This window comes from Leucopleurus acutus (genome assembly GCF_964270905.1).
Source record: "Leucopleurus acutus genome assembly, chromosome: 13".
Lineage (NCBI taxonomy): Eukaryota > Metazoa > Chordata > Mammalia > Artiodactyla > Delphinidae > Leucopleurus > Leucopleurus acutus.
In genome coordinates this window covers 88,714,816-88,738,014 of record NC_139155.1, presented here as the reverse complement: position 1 = coordinate 88,738,014, position 23,199 = coordinate 88,714,816, and the positions used below count along the sequence as shown (strand labels likewise).

Sequence of the window (23,199 nt, the reverse complement as noted above, 5' to 3'; positions counted from 1 at the left end):
CCCGACCCCAAAGTCCCACCAAAGGCCACCGCAAGGATGTGCACATGGCTCCCTCCTTCCTTCCTGACACTACTGTGGGTGGCTGATTTGGGGGAGGGTGCTGGAGAAGCGGCTGCAGGGTGAGAGGGGGAGCAAGGCGACTCTCCATCCTTTCCCGTTTCCAAGAGGACTTGGTTCAAGACAGAGGCGGCCCCAGGCCTGTGTGAGACACACGTCCACCTACAGTGCAACGGCATGAGAGGACATGAGCTTATCCACACATGTCGACTGTGACAACCAGCTGAAAGCAAGTTTCCATGAGAACCGCCCAGAGCCAGCAGAGCAGGCTCAAGAATGTTCTGGAGTGGTGGAGTGATGCTGAGAGCATCAAAACCAACGCCATCCCAACAGGCACATGAAAAGATGCTCAACATCGCTAATCATCAGAGAAATGCAAATCAAAACTACCAATGAGGTATCACCTCACACTGGTCAGAATGGCCACCATTAAAAAGTCTACAAATAACAAATGCTGGAGAGAGTGTGGCGAGAAGGGAACCCTCCCACACTGTTGGTGGGAATGTAAATTGGTGCAGTCATTGTGGAGAACAGTATGGAGGTCCCTCAAAAAACTAAAAACTAGTGTCATACGACCCAGCCATCCCACTCCTGGGCATATATCCAGAGAAAACTCTAATTCAAAAAGATACATGTGGGCTTCCCTGGTGGTGCAGTGGTTAAGAATCCGCCTGCCAATGCAGGGGACACGGGTTCCAGCCCAGGTCCGGGAAGATCCCACATGCTGCGGAGCAACTAAGCCCGTGCACCACAACTACTGAGCCTGCGTTCTAGAGCCCGCGAGCCACAACTACTGAAGCCCACGTGCCTAGAGCCCGTGCTCTGCAACAAGAGAAGCCACCGCAATGAGAAGCCTGCGCACCACACGAAGAGTCTCTCACCACAACTAGAGAAAGCCCGCGGGCAGCGACAAAGACCTAACGCAACCAAAAATAAATAAAATAAAATAAATTTTAAAAAAAGATACATGTACCCCAATGTTCATAGCAGCATTATTTACAATAGCCAAGATATGGAAACAACCTAAATGTCCATCAACAGATGAATGGATAAAGAAGATGTGGCACATGTACACAATGGAATATTACTCAGCCATAAAAAAGAATGAAATAATGCCATTTGCAGCAATATGGATGCAACTAGAGATTATCATACTAAGTGAAGGAAGTCAGAAAGAGAAAGACCATATGATACCACTTATATGTGGAATCTAAACTATGACACAAATGAACCTATCTATGAAACAGAAACAGACTCACAGACCTAGAGAACAGACGTGTGGTCGCCAAAGGGAAGGGTGGGTGGCGGAGGGATGTAGTGGGAGTTTGGGATTAGCAGATGCAAACTGTTATATATAGGATGGATAAACAACAAGGTCCTACTGTATGGCACAGGGAGCTATATTCAATATCCTGTGATAAACCATCATGGAAAAGAATACCAAAAAGAAGGTACACATATGTATACCTGAATCACTTTGCTGTACAGCAGAAATTAGCACAACATTGTAAACCAACTATACTTCAATCAAAAATTTTTTGATATTAAAGCCAATAAAACTTAAAAAAAAAAAAACAAGGCCATCAATTTCCCTCTCGGGCTGTGGTTTCACCTTAGATAACACCTGACGCGGTAAGCTCGGGATGCTGTAACGGAACCTCACAGACTGGGCGGCTTAAACGACAGCTATTTCTGACATTTCTGGAAGCCAGAAGGCTGTGATCATGTTGCCAGCAAAGCCCTCCTGCTGATTTTATCCTTACGTGGCCTCCCTTGGTACGTGCACACAGAGAGAGCCCGTGTTTCCTCCTCTGCTTATAAGGGCCTTAACCCCTCACCCTCGTGACCTCATTGAATCCTAACCACCTCCCAGAGGCCCACCTCCAAATACTATCATAGGGATAAGATTTCAACGCATGCATTTGGGGAGCACACATTCAGTTCATAACAGCACCCTCATTCATTCAACGAACATTTAATCAGTGGCTGATATACATCAGACACTATGAGGGAGGGTCTGGAGGCAGAAAAATGAGCAGACGCCGGGGTCCCTGGGCTCCTGGACTTACTACCGTGTGGGCAGGGAGAGACCGACGTGAATAGTCACGCGGCAGTCCCCCCAGTGACGGGTGTGATGAGCTCAGGGAGGAGAGACAAGAACGACAGGCATCGGGGCAGGGCGCCATCTACCCTGGAGGCTGGGAGAGGCTTCCTGAAGGTCTGAAGGGAACGGGTGTGACTCGGACAAGGGAAGGCACAGGACGAAAGACCGTGGAACGTTTAAGGAGCAGAGACCTCATATCAGTCTTGCGACAAGATGTGGCCAGGAGGGTAAGAGGGAAGCAGGTGAGGCTGGTGAGGCAGATGTGGCCAGGAGAGACTTGGGTCTGAGAGCTGCGGTTAGGAGGGAAATCTGAGACGGTACCTCTGTGTTAGTTTCCTACAAATCACCGCACAGTTCTATGCCTGATAACAACACGATTCACTCCCAGGGCTCTGGAGGTAGAAGTCCCACTTGAGCTAAAATCAGGTGAGCAGGGCTGCGTCCCCTTGGGAAGCTGCGGAGGAGAATCTGCTCCCGCCCTCTTCCAGCTTCTAGAGGCGCCCACGTTCCTGGGCTCCTGGCCCCTCCCCCAACTTCAAAGCCATCCTCACATCTCTCTTTGACTCTGCCCCTCTGCCCCTTCCCTTTGTAAGGACGCCTGTGATGACTCTGGGCCCACAGAGGAGATCAGGACATCCCCCACCTCAAGTTGCTGGACGTAATCACTCAGCTTCACCCACTGCTAAATGGGTTAAGGGTACGTTGGGTCGCTTTGTATTATTTTTTACAACTGACTGCGTGTTCATTGACAATTATCTCAAAATAAAAAGGATTTCATAAAAATAAAAAAAAAGAAAAGAAAAGCGATTCTGCTCGGTTGGGAAGGCCTTTAATCTGATCTGGCTGGTTCAACATCCAATTTTATTACAGCGTATCTCAGGCATGGAAGTTGGATGTTCTCCCAGGTTTTGGTCAGTAGAGGCTCCAGAACTGGGGCTGTGGTTTCTTTATAAAGAATAGAGGACGTCAAGGGAATCTACCAACTGTAGGATTCTAAGTGCATTTTCTGTGCGGTGTGGCCAAGAAAGAGGAGGAAAGAAGCAAGTGTGCAGGGTTCTGGTGGCAGAGCATCTCTACGGAGTGACCACCTGCCGAGTGCTTCCAAAAGAGCACAGGCTGGGAGAGAGGGATGGGGAGATTGGGCTTCCTGGCTAAGCTGAGAAAAGACCCAGACACCTAGGTAGCGGTCCACCAGCAGTTCCTGCCGTAGATGCCTAACTCTGATTTTGTAAGACCCTAAGCTGTGATCCCTACCTCTGCATTTCAGCAGAGTACAGGTTGATATGAGGATTTTCACCTACATCTTTCTAAGAGTTGACAATTCCACCCCCTCTGGTGTCGGACACTTTCTCCAAGAAAATCTTAGCATATAGGCATGCTTTAACATAACATGAATCACGTGAGTCCCTTCTCGATGGTCTTCCAGTTCTTCTGATTGTGACAAGGAGAAAGTCCATTCGTATGTAAGTAACAATTGCTAATCCCCATTTTAACACAGAAATGCCACATCTCAGATTTAGAGCCTCTGGTGGGCCATGGTACCTATGTAGAATTCAACAGTATAGGTGTCTTCTACTTATGGGAACCAAGGTTGGTTTTCAGTTCTTGAGGGTGATATAAAGTTTCCTTTTCAATTGAATCAAAGTAAGTAAAATTTAAAGAAAAGGTGTAAGTATTATAGTTCAGGTGCTATGTGTATATGGCTTAAAAAAATCATGAAAACAATTTAAAAGTGAATGAAATTTAAGAATCACTAGTCTTAAAAACATTCTAGCATGACTGGAAATTTAGATAATTACATCATTCAACCTCAACCTACTAAAGTAAATAACGCGCTCTTGGCCTTCTTCTTTGGCATAAACACATCCTGCCTCACTGCCTGCATGGTCGACGTTACAAAAGTTGAGTTAAGGGGATGACATGCCATTTTTTTTGGTCCACTTTAGGACCATGAGAATAGAGTTACATCTGGCTGTGTAAGTTTCCTCGGTACAAATTTCAAGGGATCTACTCTCATCCATTCTCAATATTGTGGAGACCCAGCTGGCAAAAAACACAAAGAGAATGGCTCACAAGATTCTCTTATTCATCCTAGACACACAGAACAATTGAGGAGCCAAGTGTGAGGCTATATATGGTCCAGTGAACACAAGAGACCTTACTCTTAAAGTAGAAACATTACAAGGTATCAACTCCATGGACCAGTGTTGTCTTCCCTAATAATATCTGAGTTTTACTTGACAAAGAGAAGCTGTGACGATGGTGAAGCTTCCACACTGTATCCTTAGATTTTTTTTCCCAACTCCATGATTACAAGATAAGGAAGTAACAATCAAATAAGGTGGGAGAAATGATACAGCAAAGAGCAAACTTTTGAGAGAAAAAGAGCTGAAGGTCATAGTGGCGGGGAATCTGGATAACAGAAGAGACACCGGGTGAAAGATAAGGAGTTCCATCTTCGGCCATAGTTGAGTTTGCAGTGGTAGGAGAACATGTGAGATACGAAATGCAGAGATAAGATGATAGAGACCCAAAGGGGCAGTGTTTCTCAGACTTTAGTGTACACAACAGAGGCCGTAAACTCAAAAGCCCATCTTGCCAGGAGGATTGACTCTGTAAGACAGCCAGCGTGTTTCTCGAAGGCAGCTCAGACTGTATCTTTCAACATGCAGACACACTTTCTCAGATCAAACACTGCATATCAAATACTACTCATGTCTACCCTTCTTGCCCCCCAAGAAGGCTCTGTTTAATTTCTTCTAGAAATGCCTGGTGCTGTAGGACTCTCTTCCACACTAACCATTTCTCTTCTCATTATTATGAGACCAACAGGTGAGTGGCAGCTGCCCTTCAGTCTCAGCAAGCAGGGAACTGAGAACGCTGGGGACTCAGGAAATCTGGAGACCACTGGGCCATTCCAAAGGAAACAGTCAGTAACCAACCACTGCCCGGTGGGCAGGGAACACTGTCGGATTTTCTGATTTTTTTAAGAGAAGTCAGAAGTATAGATTTTTTAATGAAATTTTCTCTTATATAGGAATTAGATATTAATTTTTAAAAAAAAAACATTTAAAGCACCGTGAGAGAGGCTCTGTTTCTGCAAACAGTGAGCCAGGCTATTTGGACCCACCCATCCTGTCGAGAACAATTTAGAAAGCTGATTAAAATATAAAATATGTGAGAATCGACATAACGCCAGCAAACAAAACACATCTGTGGGACGGAGTCAGCCTTGGCCAGTTCTGTGATTCGGTCCATGAGAATCGCCTGGAGGTCCTGGCTAAGAATACAGATTCCCAGGCCTCATCCAAGGAGATTTGGATTCAGTGGGTTCTGGGCTGGAGCCTGAGAACTTCCATTTTTAACGATCTCTGCAATAGACTCTTCTGCTGATGGTCTGGAAACAACACTTTGAGATACTCTGCACTAAATCGCCATGTGCCCCCTCTTGTGCCCCCTCTGGGCCTCGGTTTCCCCCTCTGTGAAATGGGCATACTGAATGAATACTTCTCTCTGAGGCTCCATCAGGCTTTCCAACAGCCCCATAAGCCCCAGTCATCTGAGGGAGACAGAAGTTGGATCCATGCCCAGCCTGTATCCAGCAGACCATTCTGGAAATTACCGTCCTGAAACTCAATTCTGCAAATATTTTAGCATTTTGTTGACAGCTTTTTAAATTTAGTAACCTAATGCAAAGGGCAAAAACGTCCTATCGAAGTTGAGAAGAAGGGAATGTGGATGGTGAGATTTCCCAGCTGCTGCTGCGGAGCTGTAGCAGGCTTCCTGGTGTTTATAAGCAGGGGAAGCGCTAATGCACAAGAGGAAAAGCAAAGGGCGCATTTCCAGAGGGAGGAAAGGTAGAGCTAATGAGCAAAGCAGAGAGAATGTCTTTCCAAGGTGATTTAGAGTTGAACTCAAATTAGAGATAATTACTCAAGATGGAATTTAATCCAATAACAGAAATAAGTTTCTAAAGGTCCAAGGAGTGCAAAAATGGGACAGGCCCCTTCAGGAATGGAGAAGGACCCATCGAGGGTGATATTCAAATGACAGCCCATCAGACATTTGCTGGGGAAGCATTCAAAGGAATTTAACACCAAAAAGACAGTTAGACTAGACGTATCTGTTCAAGCAACATGGATCAAACATCTACGACGTTGATACTCATCCCTGAAAACACAGCAGTGACTGAGATAGAGCCCCTGCCTTCACAGAGCTAAAGGCCAAAGAAGGAGGACAGACAAGGAGCAGGTCATCCCCACCGGTGCACGGGCTGGAGGGAAAACATTCAGGGAGATGTGAGAACGCAGACGGAGGAGCGCAGCTGGTCTGGGACGCATCCCTGCAAAAGTAACACTCGAGCCGAGCTCTCAGGGTCTACAGGGGAATGAAACAAGATGCTGGAACATTTCAGGAAGAGTCCCTTCCCACGTTGAGTTTCCCCGCTTGTGTGTTTGCCGTTCGTGGGAGCTGGCAGTGAGACACCTCGGTATTTAAGGAACATAGACTGTGTTTCCTTCGGTTAATGTTCAAATAGCCTTTTTCTCTTAAAAGTTCCTCCTGCATTTGCACCCAGCACCCATGAGAAAACTTGCCCAGGAGACACCATTTGCCAAAAGGCAGGCCTCACGTTCAGCGCAGAGAAACAAGGGAAGCTGGCTGAGCGGGTGGAGAGAAGCCCTAGGGTGAGCAGGGTGTGGGTTCAAGAGCTTGGAGTGAGCAGCCTGGCAGAGGAAGACGATTCACGTTCTACCTGAGAACTTGGAGAGGGACGGCTAAACTGCTCAGATGTTTTATCCTTTTTTGAAAAGCTCTAAACCTCAATCCTGTCTCCTAAAACATTCTTTAAAAAAAGTCAGCCAAAACTATGAACAGAGGCCACAAGAGATTTGGGAAATCACAAATATGAAAACAGTTGACCTGCTGGACTGGGCATGGGGAACGTTTCTCTCTTTATTTAAATGTTGGGGGAATTCTCTGGCGGTCCAGTGGTTATGACTCGGCACTTTGGCTGCTGGGGCCCGGGTTCGATCCCTGGTCAGGGAACTAAGACCCCACAGCTGTGCAGTGAGGCCAATATATATATATATATATATATATATATATATATATATATATATATATATATATATAAAACCCATTATTATTATAACAACCTTATCTATATACAAGTTTCGTTATAAGAATAATGGGACATATATTTGTGCCCACCATCACCTCCAAAAAAACATGTGGAGGACGCTAGATCAATGTATCTGAAAAGGCTGATCTAATGTTGCCTACGTTTTAATCACTCACATTTTCATCTTATCTGAACAGCACCTAGATTATTATTATCAAACACTGTTCTTGAAGTCAACCCACTCAAAGCTTACTACTTACTGAAGTCTCATCCTAAAGAATATCTATGAAAGCTATCTTAAGCTTCTGACGAGCTATCTTAAAATAAAAACATAACCATTAATTGTTTAATCGCTCCAAGTGCCCCTGAAATCATCTCACCTACTTCACATGCTACGTGGACTTTGATTTGGAAAATGCTGGACAGACCTTCGCTGTTCTCCTTAAACCCAGAAATACAAGCTATTTGAGGCCCCAGGGAAACCCACCAGAGCAAAGGATATGCTCAGTAAAATGGGGAGATGGAGATGCATGCAGTGGTCCTTAGGATGGTACCCATGCTCGGTGGCCCTGTCTGAAGACCACACCAAGGGAGGTGGATGGAGGAACACCCAACCTCCCTCTGCATTCACATTAAGCCCCCCAGCAGCACGGTCTCTGGGGGCCGAGGCTGACTTGAGGCTCCCTGGCTTCCCTGGATATCTGCCATCCTCTAGAGAAAGTGGCCACCCGAAAAACACCTTAAAAGGCTCCAGTTAACATGACACAGGAAAAGTTGTCTACAGGGTGGGAGGTGAAGCCAAAGTTCACAGCTCTCTCTACCACCTGAGCTCTCGTCTGTCTCGTTTTTTTTTTGAGGATGAAATGAACTAATACATGTAATGGGATTAGAACACTGACTGGCACGACGTAAATGATTAGCAATTGTGGGTCACTGTTATGGTCAGTCCAGCCATGTCAGCCCTTGTCATAGGGTCACATACCAGCGAGCAGATTGGGTGAGTTCCAAGATCCTGGTGACAGGAGGGAAGTTTGGAGCCACCCAAACCTGACCCCAAGGGCCTCTCAATGCTGGACCAACCACGTGCCAGTCTTCAGAGCAACCCCATGAGCAAGGTACTTTGATTGACCCGTTTTACAGATAAGGAACTTGGACTGAGAGGTTAGATGGTTACCCAAGGTCACCGCAGAAAGCATTAGAACAGGAACTGGAACCCAGGCCACCTGGCCTCAGAGCCCATGCCGTTACCGTGCTCTGTGCCCAACCGGCCCAATGATCAAAGGGTCAGACGTCTGTGATGAACCAAAGGGCAATGTCCATCACAAAGGGGGCCGTTCCATTCAGCCCCACCCAGTCAGAATGGGCCGGCGGCTGGGAGGGCTGGATTTCTCAAGAGAAATTGGAAATTCATATTTTTATGTGAAATCTTCCTATTTTTCAACATGGGCAACTAATTAAAAGTTTCTAACTCCGTGATTTTGCAAAACGAAATGCAGCCACAGGCCAGCGTCAGCTCGGAAGCCTCTTAATTTATGACCGCAGCGTTCAGGTGAAACCTCCCAATAGTTCTGATTTGCAATAGCTGGGCTGCCCCGCTGGTCCCATCATAGTCACCCTTCAAAGGCTGGTCATCTGTGATCGTCCCAGCCACTGGAATTCCCGGGACCTTCCATCCCACACGGGTCAATTCCAGTTGGTAGCGGAGGCTGTAGAGACACCTGTCCTCCGGGAGAGGCCGTTCCCTACAGACCCAGAGAGAGACCAGGCAGAGACCCCCCGCTCGCCGCCTTCCTGACCGAGGCAGGGCAGGGCTGAGGCAGGCGCGCCTGCCTTCTTGCTTCTCTGAGCCCTTGTAGCTGAGGCGGGGCTGTTTTAAATTTAGAGGAATAAACAAGGCTGCTGTGTTTATGGGGTTCTTTGAATTCAGGAACAACTTGAACTGTGGATTTGTAAACCTGGCATGGTTTGGGACCTCGAAACCCTTTCTCAAAACTCTGGGTTCTGCGAAGTCCAAAATGTTTCCTTCCACATGTTATCACCTTGTTAAGCTTTTGTTTACTTTTACTGGAATGTAACCCATTATGGCCCAGAGTCAAGAACAATGAATTCATCACAGGGCGGTTTTGATAAGGCCATCGATGTCCAAAAAGCCTTAGGGCTTTCAAATTGGCTTGCATTAAACTTTCTTCTTTCCTAGAAAGAAAATGTTTTATTTCCTTAGGATAATGGAACTTGGAAACTGGGAGCTGATTTGGATGGCAGAGAACAATTTCCCAGAAAGTTTTGAAATGTGGCTCAGACGTCCATTGTCTGAAGCTCAGACGCTGGAGAGCAGTTGACTTTTCATAGAAGAAAAAAAAAAAAAAAAAGAAGGAATAGGTTCCTAACTTCTCTTTTGCATCTATGTGTTTCGTCCATGTGCATTATTTTAACCACAGACCTGCAACCTCTTGCTGGGACATCTCTCTCCACTGCCCCCTCCAATCTTGATGGATATAAAAGGAGCAAACCCATGGGACAAGCCTTAAAAGGCTCGCCCCGCCCAGATCCATCGCCAACATCCTGGAGCCAGAAATAACGTTCTGTGACCACACCATCAATTTACTTCCCGCAAACTCCACAGCCCCATCCACACTCCAGTGTGACGTCACGGTGCCTGCTTTTTATGGAGGGTTCTTTTTTGTTTGTTTCTTGGGTTTTTTGGTTGTTGTTGTGTGTTTGATTTTGCTTTACAAGATTAAATATTTTGCTCTCACGCCTTCATGAGACACGGGACGGTGTTTTGATTCCATCTCCAGGACCAGTCTCTCATTAGAATTCTAGGTGTCTGCTTCCCTATCCCTCCCCTCCCCTCCCCTCAAAGCCGTATGTGACATTTGCACGCATCCTGCCGCTGAACTTCGCCTTCACATCTGCCATGGCCCAGAGCAACAGATGGTACCTGGCAATGAAATGAACTTAAAAAAAAAGAAGAAGAAGAAAAAGAAAAAGAATGGAGCTCGTCACTCACCCTCAGGGCCGCACTGTGCTGGATTACTGATGCAAGAAGTTTTGTACCTTCCGTAATAGAGAAATGTGACTCCTTTTTCCTCCTTGAGGTAAATGCCTTTGTTGACCTTTCCTTCTACAATATCTAAGTGAGAAGAATGGCAACACTGTAGGTTAATGATCGCGTGAGATGCAACATCCAGAGATGTGTCAGGCTTACAAACAACTTACATCTAAGTAGACTGTGTTAATTTATATTTATAATTAAATATTTTGAACATTATATATTATTATATAATATCAACAGTAGTTAACGTTTCATAATTAAGAAATAAATCACAAATAATATACATTCGTGTCAATATTAAGTATTCTATCCTATTAATATTGTATCACATTAATATCATCCAAGTGTATACTATATACTGTAATATAACACTATTATAATTGCTACGTCGGCCGACAGTTGAGTTACCAGAAGCCATGTGATTAGACTCTCCTACTGTCCTAAACTTTCATTCCATCCACCTCTTCATGAGTTCTCACTGCCACCTTCACACTAGACTTTCCAAGTGAAACACTGAGATTCAAGTTTGAACGTAAAACTACATGTGAACTCGCTCTCCTTTTGAGTTCTCATTGAGAGCCCCCAATCCTAGACATGGGAGCCCATGATTTTCAGAGAATTCATTTTCAAACTCTAGGAAGGACGTGCAGAGCTACACTTCGAGTCGTCCCAGAAGAGCCCGCCAACGACAAGATCGCAGGGCCAGCGGTCCTGGCAGAGACGCCAGCTCCGCCTTCTTTTTGTTTGTCCCATTCCCACAGCAAACCTCTCTGATGGTGTCAGTGCGATGTCAGTGGTTTACAGAATTGAAGCCAAGGGTGATGAGTCACGTATTGTTGACTGGGGTCAGAGTCGCCCAGATGACCCTCTGCCCTGTGGCACACCCTCTGCCTTTGGAGCCGTTGAGCCAGATGGAGACGTACATAGCACTGGAGGCTCTTTGACCGACTGCTACCCCAGCTCAGATTTTCTGACAACCATTGGCATGTGGATACCAACTCAAAGGGCTTCAAGTTTTTCCTTATCGTGTTTAAACTTTTTTTTTTTTTTTTTTTTTTTGCGGTACGCGGGCCTCTCACTGTTGTGGCCTCTCCCGTTGCGGAGCACAGGCTCCGGACGCGCAGGCTCAGCGGCCATGGCTCACGGGCCCAGCCGCTCCGCGGCACGTGGGATCCTCCCGGACCGGGGCACGAACCCGCGTCCCCTGCATCCGCAGGTGGACTCTCCACCACTGCGCCACCAGGGAAGCCCTAAACTTATTTTTTTTTAATCTATCTCGTTTATTGCTGGAGACGATCTACATATTACAAAGTTACATGGGCAACTCACAGTTCATGATTGAATGAGGCTGTATAAACCCCTAACAAGACTGTTTGCTTGGCAAAATTAATTTTGGAAGCGAAACACCCCATAGTTGAAAGAGCAATCAGGTGATATATTGTAAAAAGATCAGGAGTGAGACCTAAATTACCTGAGCTGACCCTCCCCACTGACCAGAGAGCTGCCCAATTGCTACTATCCATTCTGCTCTGTGCTGCATAAGCAAAATCTGAAACATACGGGCGCTGGAGGGTATTAAATAAGATAGTCATTTAGCCATGACTCTTGTGGGTGCGTCTTAGAAAACAGCGTCTCATGATTAAAAAAAAAAAATTCCAGCTACAGAAGAAATGCCGATTTTCATGTTTGTAAGAGATCAAATTTTTGATGAGGTATTTTAAAATCGACTTTAATTTTCCATTCAAAGGGCATGTTTTTTCTCCTCCAAAGAATCCATTTAAAAATCCAAACAAGTTCTATTTGTAGAAACTACTCATCTTACGTCTGTATTGTTCTGAAAACAAGCAGCTGGTCTGGAAGACCCTGGTCGCTTGAAAGCGCATAGACACCCCCTAATATACTGCAATCCGTGGTAACTCCTTTAGACCTAATTCGAAGTTGTTATGTTCAATACCCTGGATCTTTGGCCCTTTTTCTGGTTATTCGCTTGTTTGCTAGTCAAGATATAGCGAACTCATATAGAACCAACTTGGAATGGCCTTTCAATTCATTGCAGATCCAAACTCGACAGAACACAGAAGAAACGTGTGCTCACCTACGGTTGCAGAGAAATTTGAGTAGGCAGAGTCATTGGTATATACAAAGGTAGAATTATGGGGAGGAAGCACAGTGAGGTTGTGGGTTCGTAATGCTGGGTGAAACAACAAAAGAGAAAAGCACAATGAGTGAGTGACACAAAAAACAGATGGAACCGACATATCTCTCAACTCAACACGCATCGACAAGTGCGCCTTTCATCCCGCAAACGGCTTGGATTTTCTCTTCCGAGCCCACCTCCCTCTTATGTTTTCAGGGGACATCAGGGCAACTCCAGCGGCCCCGTTCAGTCCCAAACCTAGGGCGTGATCGCCGCTGTGTTCGGTTGCGGTTTGCTGGCTCCCGTTCCCATCCAGATCCTTAGTTGAGAGATATGAAATTGAACTCGGCCACAAAATAGCCTTAACGAAAGGATGAACGGTTGTGATGTCACAAGAACTGATGAAACAGCAACACGGCATGAAAACACCTGCATGTTATTATGACGAATGGACAAAACAACAGAGAATTCAGCGACAAATGACAAAGCAGTGTGTCCATGCAATGACTCCCAACACCATTCGACTGCCCCCGGGAGTAAAATTGAAATATGCCGGTAAAGCACGGTCCCGTGAAGAATGGACCCAACAGAGCAGTGCAGTGAAACCTGCATCTTAAAAGTGTCTCGGGACAAACACCCATAGAGCTCGAGACTTACGGGAAAATAACACTTTGGGTGAACAAACTTCAACCACGGTGTAATTCTATCTGATAATCTATGGCGATGAAATGAGGGGGTGAGGAGAGACATACGGATCTTTATTGGAGCTCTGTTTGAAGTAATTCCTAAAATAGCGCCTGGGTCCTAAACAAGGAGCTCTTTTGACAATGCAATTTCCACTTGGAATGATCTCATTTCAAAGGCTTTAAAGTAAAGGCCCTGAGAAAAGAAAATTAGATTATAACAAGGGGAAACCATGTCTTTTAACCTGAGGTAGTCATAAAATAACTATCAGAGGGACCTTCCATCCCTATGGTACAGACTATTTCGAGAAAATATGGAGCCCCAGTGGCCCCGTCCAGGTTTTCCTGTGGCCGCCACTGCTGCCTGATACGCAGACAAGCAAGAGGCAACGCAGAATAAGGCAGGGCCTCCGGTGGCCCTACACAGGAGGACAGCACCATTCAGGGGCCCTGCTCCTTGACTGAGCTCCTCTAAGGATGCCAGCAGACTTCAGCTGTAATGCTTCTCAATTTGCAAATTTAAAAAAAAAAAAAAAAAGGTTTTAGAATCTGAGTTGGCAATTTACGGCAGCACATGAAGTCCCAGGAATAAGGAAAACACCAGTGTGCTGGTGTGGAAAGCACAGTAATCAGCAATGGGGCGGGGGGGCGTTTAATCCATTACAAAGAACCCGTATAGACAATCTGAGCGCGTGCCAGGATGGCCGTACATAGCTCTCCCGTTATACACATCAGTCGTTGGACATGATCAAGTGGAATAAGGAAATAAAAATTAAAATGTCAAAGCATCCCAAATCACTCAAAACTCAGACTGCAAAAAAGCTTATTATTGGAATGCAAAAAGTGCTCAGGGCTGCCTGGGGTTTCTCCTTCTCAGAATGTCTGAATTGCTTCAGATAGAAACTTTATCTTCCATGGAACTGGGGACCCTTGGAAGCACCTTAGGGGATGTTGGATCTTTTCACAGGAGGGCTTCCAGTGACGTGTAGAGGAGCTGACAGGTAGGTCAGGGGGGGTACCTTTGCTAAGTGAAGTCATGACCCCGCAAACAAGGGGGTCAGTCTTCATTGGCATGACGTTTGGCCCTAGGTTCCAATGGGCCCCCGCCCTGGCAGGCATGTAGATTACCCCGTTTGTGCCTACCTAGAAAACGTACATCAGGACTTGTCCAGAGACTGATCCACCATATACCGCTTAAAGCTGAAAACAACTGCATTTGTTTAAAGGTTGTTGGACGAAATGCACATCTTAATGTTTTGAAGCATAAATTCTGTCCTTCCACCATAAAAACATATAAAAGTCCTAGTAAAATCCTTTGCCATAACAATGATTAGGGAGAAGCTACACAAATGTTTATTCATCTCCGTCATCGAGGCTGACTTCAGAGAGGATGCTGTTTGTTCCCTTGTCCCTCCCAACGGCCCCTGATTCCCTAGGGGAAGTGCATTCCTGGGGCCCTGGTTACTGTCCCCACCCCGTCTACCTCCAGTTGTCTCCTGAAGTTCGTGGATCCCATCCACACTTTCCAACGGCCAGTAATGGGAAGCAGAAGCCAAGACGTCAAACCCTTGGGGGAGAAAAGAATAAAAATGTTACATCACCATTAGGAAAGAAAGAGCTGGACATACGGAACCACTTACCACCTCCATCAGGAACTGGGGAAAGGATAAAAGTGTCAGAGTGACTGTGGGACGTATTCAAAAGGCATTTGAATAGATTCAATACACACGTCCAGTGTTCAAAACACTCAGTAATTAAATGAGTGTTTTTACAGAATAAAACGTAATAAATAGGAATAGAGAGATACCTTTTAACCAAAGAAAATAAAAGCCACCATGCCTAATGGTGCAACACAAGAAGCACACCCATGCGTGTCAGAAAAAAAGACAAGAATGTCCATTACCCCAGTATTATTTCCTGCGTTTTAGAAGACATAGCTGATACAGTCAGACAAGAGAAAAAGATGAGGTTGAAGGGCTTCCCTGGTGGCGCAGTGGTTAAGAGTCCGCCTGCCGATGCAGGGGACGCGGGTTCGTGCCCCGGTCCGGGAAGATCCCACATGCCGCGGAGCGGCTGGGCCCGTGAGCCATGGCCGCTGAGCCTGCGCGTCCGGAGCCTGTGCTCCGCAACGGGAGAGGCCACAGCGGTGAGGGGCCTGTGTACCGCAAAAAAAAAAAAATGAGGTTGAAAAAGAGGAGGAAACCAACACCGATATTGTGCAGACGTTGTGTAAGGTTCTTTACAAATACTTCCTCATTTCATTCTAATGATAATCTATAAGATAACTGTACTCTTAGCCTATCTGTTACGACAAGGAATAAAATGCCCCCTCAGGAGTCACCCAGCCGACTGGTGTCCTCCATACACGTCTCCTGCATTGGTCCTGATCTTTCTAGTATCCCTCTGCTTCCACCATACCAAAAATGAATCCTTCCAAAATTACCTTTATGTTCCTTGTACTTTGCGTAGACATCATTTTATGCAGATATGTTCTTTTTTATTCTGCTCTTCTCACTTAATACCATACAGATTATCTGATTTATTTTTTTCTCTCTAACTCTCATAATCGAGTTTGGGTAATGGTCCCTGGAGAGGCTGCACCATCACACACTGAATTGTTCCGCTAACTTGAATCTTCTTTTGGATTATTTCTCTGTGAACAGTTCCCAGAAGTGGAAATAATGGCCCAGATGACTAAATAATAATCAACTGCCTTGAATGTCTGCCAGATTACCAAAAAGATAAAATTAATAAAGTAATCTTTGTGTTGTTCATTGTAAAAGACGTGTTTTGTTTTTTTTTTTTTTTTTTTTGCGGTATGCGGGTCTCTCACCGTTGTGGCCTCTCCCGTCGCGGAGCACAGGCTCCGGACGCGCAGGCTCAGCGGCCATGGCTCACGGGCCCAGCCGCTCCGCGGCATGTGGGATCTTCCCGGACCGGGGCACGAACCCGCGTCCCCTGCATTGGCAGGCGGACTCTCAACCACTGCGCCACCAGGGAAGCCCAAAGATGTTTTTTAAGAGGAGATAATATAATCATTATTTTCAAATGATATATGCCTGATAGTGAAAATGAAAAACTATTACAAATAAGAAAAGAATTTGGTAAGTGAAAACCTGTTTCAAACAATAAAAGAATTTAGTAAGGAGGCTGATATAAATTAAATATGCAAATGTCAATAGCTCTCCTGTATTCAAATAATAACTCTAACAAACAGAAGAAAGGTTCTCATTTATAAATGCAGCCAAGACATTTAAGAACAAAAGAATAAGAACTATACAACATTCTCATGAAGAAAACAATAAAATCATGCTAACGGATATAAAAGAACCCTTGAAGAAATGAAGGACTTAACCTATTCTTGATTTTAAAAACCCCAAAATCATAAAAATATCTACTGAAGATGCTCAACTTTGCTAATTATTAGAGAAATGTCAATCAAAACTACAATGAGGTACCACCTTGTACCGGTCAGAATGGCCATCATCAAAAAGCCTACAAAAAATAAATGCTGGAGAGGGTGTGGAGAAAAGGGAACCGTCTACACTGCTGGTGGGAATGTAAATTGGTGCAGCTACTATGGAGAACAGTATGGAGGTTCCTTAAAAATCTAAAAATAGATTTACCAAATGATCCAGCGATCCCACTCCTGGCCATATATCTGGAGAAAACTGTAATTTGAAAACATACATGCACCCCAATGTTCATTGCAGGACTATTTACAATGGCCAGGACATGGAAGCAACCTGGGTGTCCATCAACAGATGAATGGATAAAGAAGATGTGATACACACACACACACACACACACACACACACACACACACACACACACACACAATGGAATACTACTCAGCCCTAAAAAAGAATGAAATAATGTCATTTGCAGCAACATGGATGGACCTAGAGATTATCCTACTAAGTGAAGTAAGTCAGAAAGAGAAAGACAAATATTGTACGATATTACTTATATGTGGAATCTAAAAAAATGACACAAATGAACTTATCTATGAAACACAAACAGAATCACAGACAGAGAGAACAGACTTGTAGTTGCCAAGGGGGAGGGGGAGTGGGGGAGGGATGGATTGGGAGTTTGGGATTAGCAGATGCAAACTATTATACATAGAATGGATAAACAACAAGGTCCTATTGTACGGCACAGAGAACTCTATTCAATATCCTGTGATAAACCGTAATAGAAAAGAATATGTAAAAGATTATATATGTATAACTGAATCACTTTGCTGTACAGCAGAAACTAACACACACTGTAAATCAACTCTACTTCAATAAAATAATTTTTTTCAAAATCAGTTCTTCAGCAAGAATTTCTCATCCATACTTAATGTTTTGTTGATCCAGTTTGGTGAGAGAGAGGGGGAGGGAGGGAGGGGTATCAATATTCAAAAAGAAAAGCTAATAAAACCTTTAATTTTTCCTTTTCAGCTTTTATTCCAGATTTCCCCATTCCATCCCTTCCCTGTCACTTACTCTGTGTGTCAGTAAAGGGAAGCCCTCACCCCTTGAATCTGTGTAGGGCAATACGTGTCCACCGATTTTATTCAATGGAAATCTACACCACACAGAGGAAAATTGGTCCCTGCCAATTTGGGCAGATCTCGGACCCCTCCTGTCTGGCCCATGACACACCAAGTTCATTCCACAGTGGGACTCGCCTGCTGTCCCCCCTGCTCTTCCCTCGCTGTGCATAACCAACTCTGTCATTCAAGCCTCTGCCCTCAGGACACCCCCTCCAAGAGGCCTGCCCTGATCACCCCTCATCACCACCACCAACCACTCTTTCTCCCAGTGCTTTGTTTTGTCTTCCCGTAGGGCTTACACTATAATTTGAAAGGTTTTGCTTGTTAGTATATTTGTTTGTTGTCTGTCTCCTATACCAGACTCTTAGCGACTTGAGTGCGGAGAATTTGTTCTATTTGCACCTTAGCCCCGTGTCTAAAACACAGCCTGGTGTGTGTGTGTGTGTGTGCATGTGCGTGTGTGCATGTGCGTGTGTGTGCATGCACATGTGTATGTGTGTGTCAGAAATCTAGGTTTTTGCATTTGAACTCTCCCCCAAATTTTAATGTTAGCAATTAATTCTTAAAAAAACTATATAGGTGGAATGAATGATGAAATTGCAATAATGAATAAATAAAAGAATAAACCTAGAAAGACTATGTAATTCTGATGCCCCCCAATTTCTAAATGCCAAATTTCCATTTGTTCAATAGTGTATAAACATTATTTTTAAAAATTATATCATAAACACTTTTGTGTTTGCACTAGGACGATGAAGAATGAAGTTCCTACCATGACCTAGTGACTCTGAGGGCCCTTTATAGACGATACAACACGATGTTGGTGACGGATGTTAACTACACTTACTGTGCTGAACGTTGCACGATATATACAAATACCAAATCATGATGTTGTACACCTGAAACTCATTATTAAGTTTACATGCCAGTTATATCTTAATTAAAAAATAAAAATAAATAAAGGGAACAAACAATTGATTCACACAGGGAAAAAACCCACTACATAACTACGGGAATTATAATTACTATAATCACCTGTGTTAGCCTCCTTGCCATCTAAATGGGGCCAGTGAGGTGAGCTGCCCCCATCTCCTGGAAATAGAACCAGCCGCTCTGTGTACCCCAGGGCCAGGAAACTTCTGGATAATGACATGGTTTATTAAGTCCCCTCATTACAAAAGTTATCTGTAAAAGGCAGGTTTATAAACTTTTTTCAAGTGATGTGCAATTTCTTGGCCTTTGCCATTTATGGATTTCGATTTATCCACCATCACAGCTTCCTAGCGCTGTCCTCGGGGCCAGAGCAAGAAATCGGGCAGCCTGGGGCCAGAGAAAAGGATCCAGGTGTGGGATGGAGTCCCCAGTTTCCCCTCTCTGGGCCTCACCTCCATCAACTCTCGAATGGGGAGGTGGGCTAGAATAGCCCCTGGTGGTCCTTCCAACAGCATGCTATAGCTTGGCACAAAATGACAGTCACAGTCACAAAACACACGAATGCTTGAAATGATTCGAAGTTCTTTTTCAATTACTGATGAAACTAAATACCTATCTATGCGGTAGAGATAAAGACCAGGAAAATATCGAGTTCCCTGGGCTAGTATAGAGAGGCAAGGCAGAAAATGAAGCCAAAACCCCAGCTGGGTGTTAAAATCACACAGGCTGTCATCAGGGACTCAGCTCACCAGACAACCAGCACACCTTCAACGGACAGTGCGTCATCCAGCCAACAGGTATTCACCGAGCACCTAGTATCTGTAAGGCACAGGGCTGGGTACCATACCGAGAAAACAGGAAACGCTTACTAGTCCTCCTAGAACCTTAGAAAGGAAGCTTTGGTGTGGTTGCCCTTCAGGACACTCGGGGTCCAGCCTCTACTGGGGACCCTGGCTCACCGAGCATCCCGGGCATACCTCCCCCACTGGGCTGACCACGCTGTTCTCATCTTCAACAACCTCTGTATGAGTCTGACCACCCCCAGCTCCCTCCAAATTTGTGACCTTCGTTACCACTATGTCTTATTAGCGCTGGGACCTCGGGCAGAGCACTTACTCTTGGGCAGAAACGCTTCCTCACCTGGAGGCTGGCAAAGCCGCCTCAGGGCACAGGGGGGACTGCATGGGCGCTACGCAAAAGCACCCGGTACGCCATCATGCTGGCGTTTTTATTTACCGCCATCTGCTCCTTAGAATACAAGGCTACAATTGATGTAGCCTTTCCCACACGGATGGGTATGCAGGGTGTTTCCAAATTTCTTCCCATTGGGAACAGGGTCTCTGCATGTTCACTGTGTGCCTAGGCGGATGCCCTTGGGTGGAAGTCCTGGGAATCAGGTTTCCTCCACTGGGGCCCCCCTCAGGATGCCGCAGGCTTCAGGGGTCAGAAGAAAATAAGGGAGAAAGGATGACAGGAAAGAAAAGGAGAGAGAGGGAGGGAAGGCGGGAAACAGGAAGGAAGGAGGGAGGGGGGAAGGAGAGGAAGCAATAGGGTTTCGTCCATAGGGTATAAAAAAATACAGAAAAACACCTAGATGTTCAATAAATATCAGCCTTCATTTTTATTCTTAGAAGGAAGGAAGGCGGGAGGAAGAAAAGGAAATAAAGGTTTAAAAATGTGGGGTGACCAAGGGGGGAGGGGGGTGGGATGAACTGGGAGATGGGGATTGACATATACACACTACTGATACGATGTATAAAATAGGTAACTAATGAGCACCTACTGTAGAGCACAGGGAACGCTACTCAGTGCTCTGCGGGGACCTACATGGGAAGGAGATCCAAAACGGAGGGGCTATGGGTACAGTAGAGCTGATTCACTTTGCTGCGCCGGAGAAACTAACACAACGTTGCAAAGCACCTCGATTCCAATAAAAAGTAGTAAACATTGTTTTAAGTAAAATAAAATTAAAAAGTGGGGTGGGGAGAACAAGAAGAAAGAGAGATTGCTAGAGACGGGCGGCTTCGAAGCGGAGGAATCTCTCGCAGCTACGGAGCGCTGCTGACAAGGCAGCTTAAGACCCCAAACTCCCTGCACTCCAGCTGTCCGCCCAGGCCTCGGGGCACATCGCTCCTTTGTAGTAACATTTCTATGATCGTCAGTTTTATTATCATTTCTCTGAGTAGTTAGTTGACCAAGAAATGTTTTTTCTACCCTAAAGTAGGATGTAAGAGCAGCACTTTCTCTATGGAACCAAGACTGAGTTCAAGCCACTCCTTGAAGCTAAGGGTCAAGGATGCCAGTGGACGTGGGTGGAACCGGGGGGCCGCAATGTGGCCAAGGGACCACACGGCAAACACCCTACAGCTTCCCTTCCCACCCTGACTGCGGCCGGGGTCCTAGGGCTGCCTTGTCGCCTTCCTGGCCACACACACGTCTCTCCTGGGAAACCAGCGTGAGCTGGGCTGTGAGTTAGCGACAGGGCACGAACAGCCTCCGTTTGGTGCGATGTTAGATGACCTATTTATCCCCAAATCCTTCTTTCAGCGTTTTGGCTAAGGAAAGGGGAGCCTGTGGAAATTCACCGCCCTCACACCCTTTTCAACAAAAGATTGAACTCAAACATGAGGATGAAAAAGACACGGCAGCCCCTGTACCACTGAGACGGCAGCGGAGGTGGCAGTGACGGCGGGGTGCTCCAGCACCCACCGCGACGGCCGCGTCACTCCAAAGGGGGCAGAGTCCCACCCCTCGTCTACCTTCACCCCGCACGGCTCTGGTGCTCCCACGAGACCGGAGCCTTCTCCTGGGAACTGGCTTCCCACCTGGGTGGGGTCGGGGATGCTGCACCCGCCATCTCCGGTGGGTCATGGAGTTGGCAGGGCTGCCCGTGACGATAATCGTGGCCGGAGGCATGCTCACCCCCAGGCCGGCGTTGTCCTCCGGGCTCCCAAGCAAGGACTTGGGGACGTTAGTGTAGGGTCCCCTCTACCACGCGCATGCCAACCAGGCAGCAAACGGGAACAAGGGCCGGCAAAGCGAATTCCCGTCACTGTCACGCAGGCCGCCCCCTCTGCGAAGGGGCAAGGGAAGTTTTCATGTCTCCTCTATCCTCCCCGAGGAAAGCCTCAGGGTGGTGCTTCCAGACTGAGGACTCAGGGGGGCAAAGGAAAAGCGGACCCAGACGGATGGGCGAGGGGTTTCCTCAGAGGAAATGGAGGAATCAAGCTCCCATCGGAGGGATGGGGACAGGACGGGGTGGTGTGGGGAAGGGGGGGATGCTCTAAGTCAGCTCAAGTGAATCTGTGCTGGAGAAACATGATGTAAGTAAGAGACAGAAGGTGCTTCACCGGTGAACACCCCCGTGTCCTGAATGCCTCAGAACCAGAAGCATCCCGGCGCGGAGAGACCTGCTTCCCCGAGAGGGAGGTGCAGGATGACGAGTGACCCACGGGACAAGGTGCCAGGACAGCTGGTGGGGCCAGAGGAGCCCAAGAGGGCCTCTCGCCCACAGCCTCAGAGACAAACAAGCGAACTGCTTCCAGACCCCGGGCTGGGCAGGGAGAGCAGGTAGTGAGCAGACCAGGAGGGAAGCTGCCTCACTTACCTGGATGGGCTTGTGACCTGGTGTCGGCTCCGTGCACCTGCACACAAAACACCGCATTGTAAGACATGTAGGGAACCTCCCGCGAGTCCCGTCTCGGCGAGCAGCACCTGGGGACATTACCTGAAAATCACAGTAAGATAACAGCAGGCAGGAATGCCAGCAGCAGAGAGGCAGCAGTTTCCTCATGTTTTTTGCGGAGGCAAAAACGTGAGCCAAGCAGAGTTCCTGAGCGTCTGGGACAAAGTGGCGCGTTTAACTTTCGCTCCCTTGGGAAAGGGACATTTTCACAGGTTCCAGAAAGAAGAAAACCTTCTGTTTCCCTCGAGTTTGTGAACTGCAGAGAGTTAAGGCAGAGGGTCGTGAGAGTTAACGGGTGTTTCGTCTTCGTCTCCGGACTCAAGGGTCTTCGGTGATCAATAAACACACGGGAACGATCAGACCGGCTGGGGGACGCAGGCAGGAGACAGGCAGCTTCCGATCACAGCTCCCGAGCAGCAACCCAGGGCTGCGGCTGCAGTGCCGAGGCTCGGGGGTGATCGTGGGTCCCTCGCGGTTTTCTGTTTCTGTCAAGAGTCTCCAGTGGTATCCACCCAGGTTCGGAGTTGGAACTTTCTTTTTCCTGGAAGTGGGAGGAATTGTGTCTGGAGCTCCCTCAGGCTCCTGGGCTGGTGCGTTGCTGCCCAACTCCTTCTGGTGTGACTCAGGCTTGCACCTCGTCCGTCTGTCTGTCCCCCAGCGCTTGGGGTGGAGAGAGTGAGGGATGTAAGGCTCTCTCCTCAAACTTTGTTCTGTTCGGCTTCTCTATTTATGTCCCGCGGCTGCTGCGTCCTTCCTGGGTCCTAACACCAGCCTGTTATGCACCACTGGGAATTGCCTTCAGGATCTGAGGTTCAGAAGCAGAGCAGACAGGCACGGGGCACATACATACGTCAGCTACCTTCCGCCAGCGCCTCAGAGG

The 23,199-nt window shown here is 46.6% G+C and overlaps 1 protein-coding gene across 1 annotated transcript in view; it reads right to left on the bottom strand.

Moving 5' to 3' along the window:
- Nucleotides 1-22,427, bottom strand: part of ADGRD1 (adhesion G protein-coupled receptor D1) — a gene marked incomplete at both ends in the record, with an annotated part of 142,108 nt that extends 119,681 nt beyond the window's left edge. Inside the window, 5 exons of the mRNA XM_082853303.1 lie at nucleotides 10,294-10,416; nucleotides 12,434-12,529; nucleotides 14,642-14,725; nucleotides 22,242-22,278; nucleotides 22,362-22,427. Coding sequence (XP_082709429.1) covers nucleotides 10,294-10,416; nucleotides 12,434-12,529; nucleotides 14,642-14,725; nucleotides 22,242-22,278; nucleotides 22,362-22,427 — 406 coding nt within the window. The remainder of the gene's footprint in view (nucleotides 1-10,293; nucleotides 10,417-12,433; nucleotides 12,530-14,641; nucleotides 14,726-22,241; nucleotides 22,279-22,361) is intronic.
- Nucleotides 22,428-23,199: the final 772 nt, after the last annotated feature.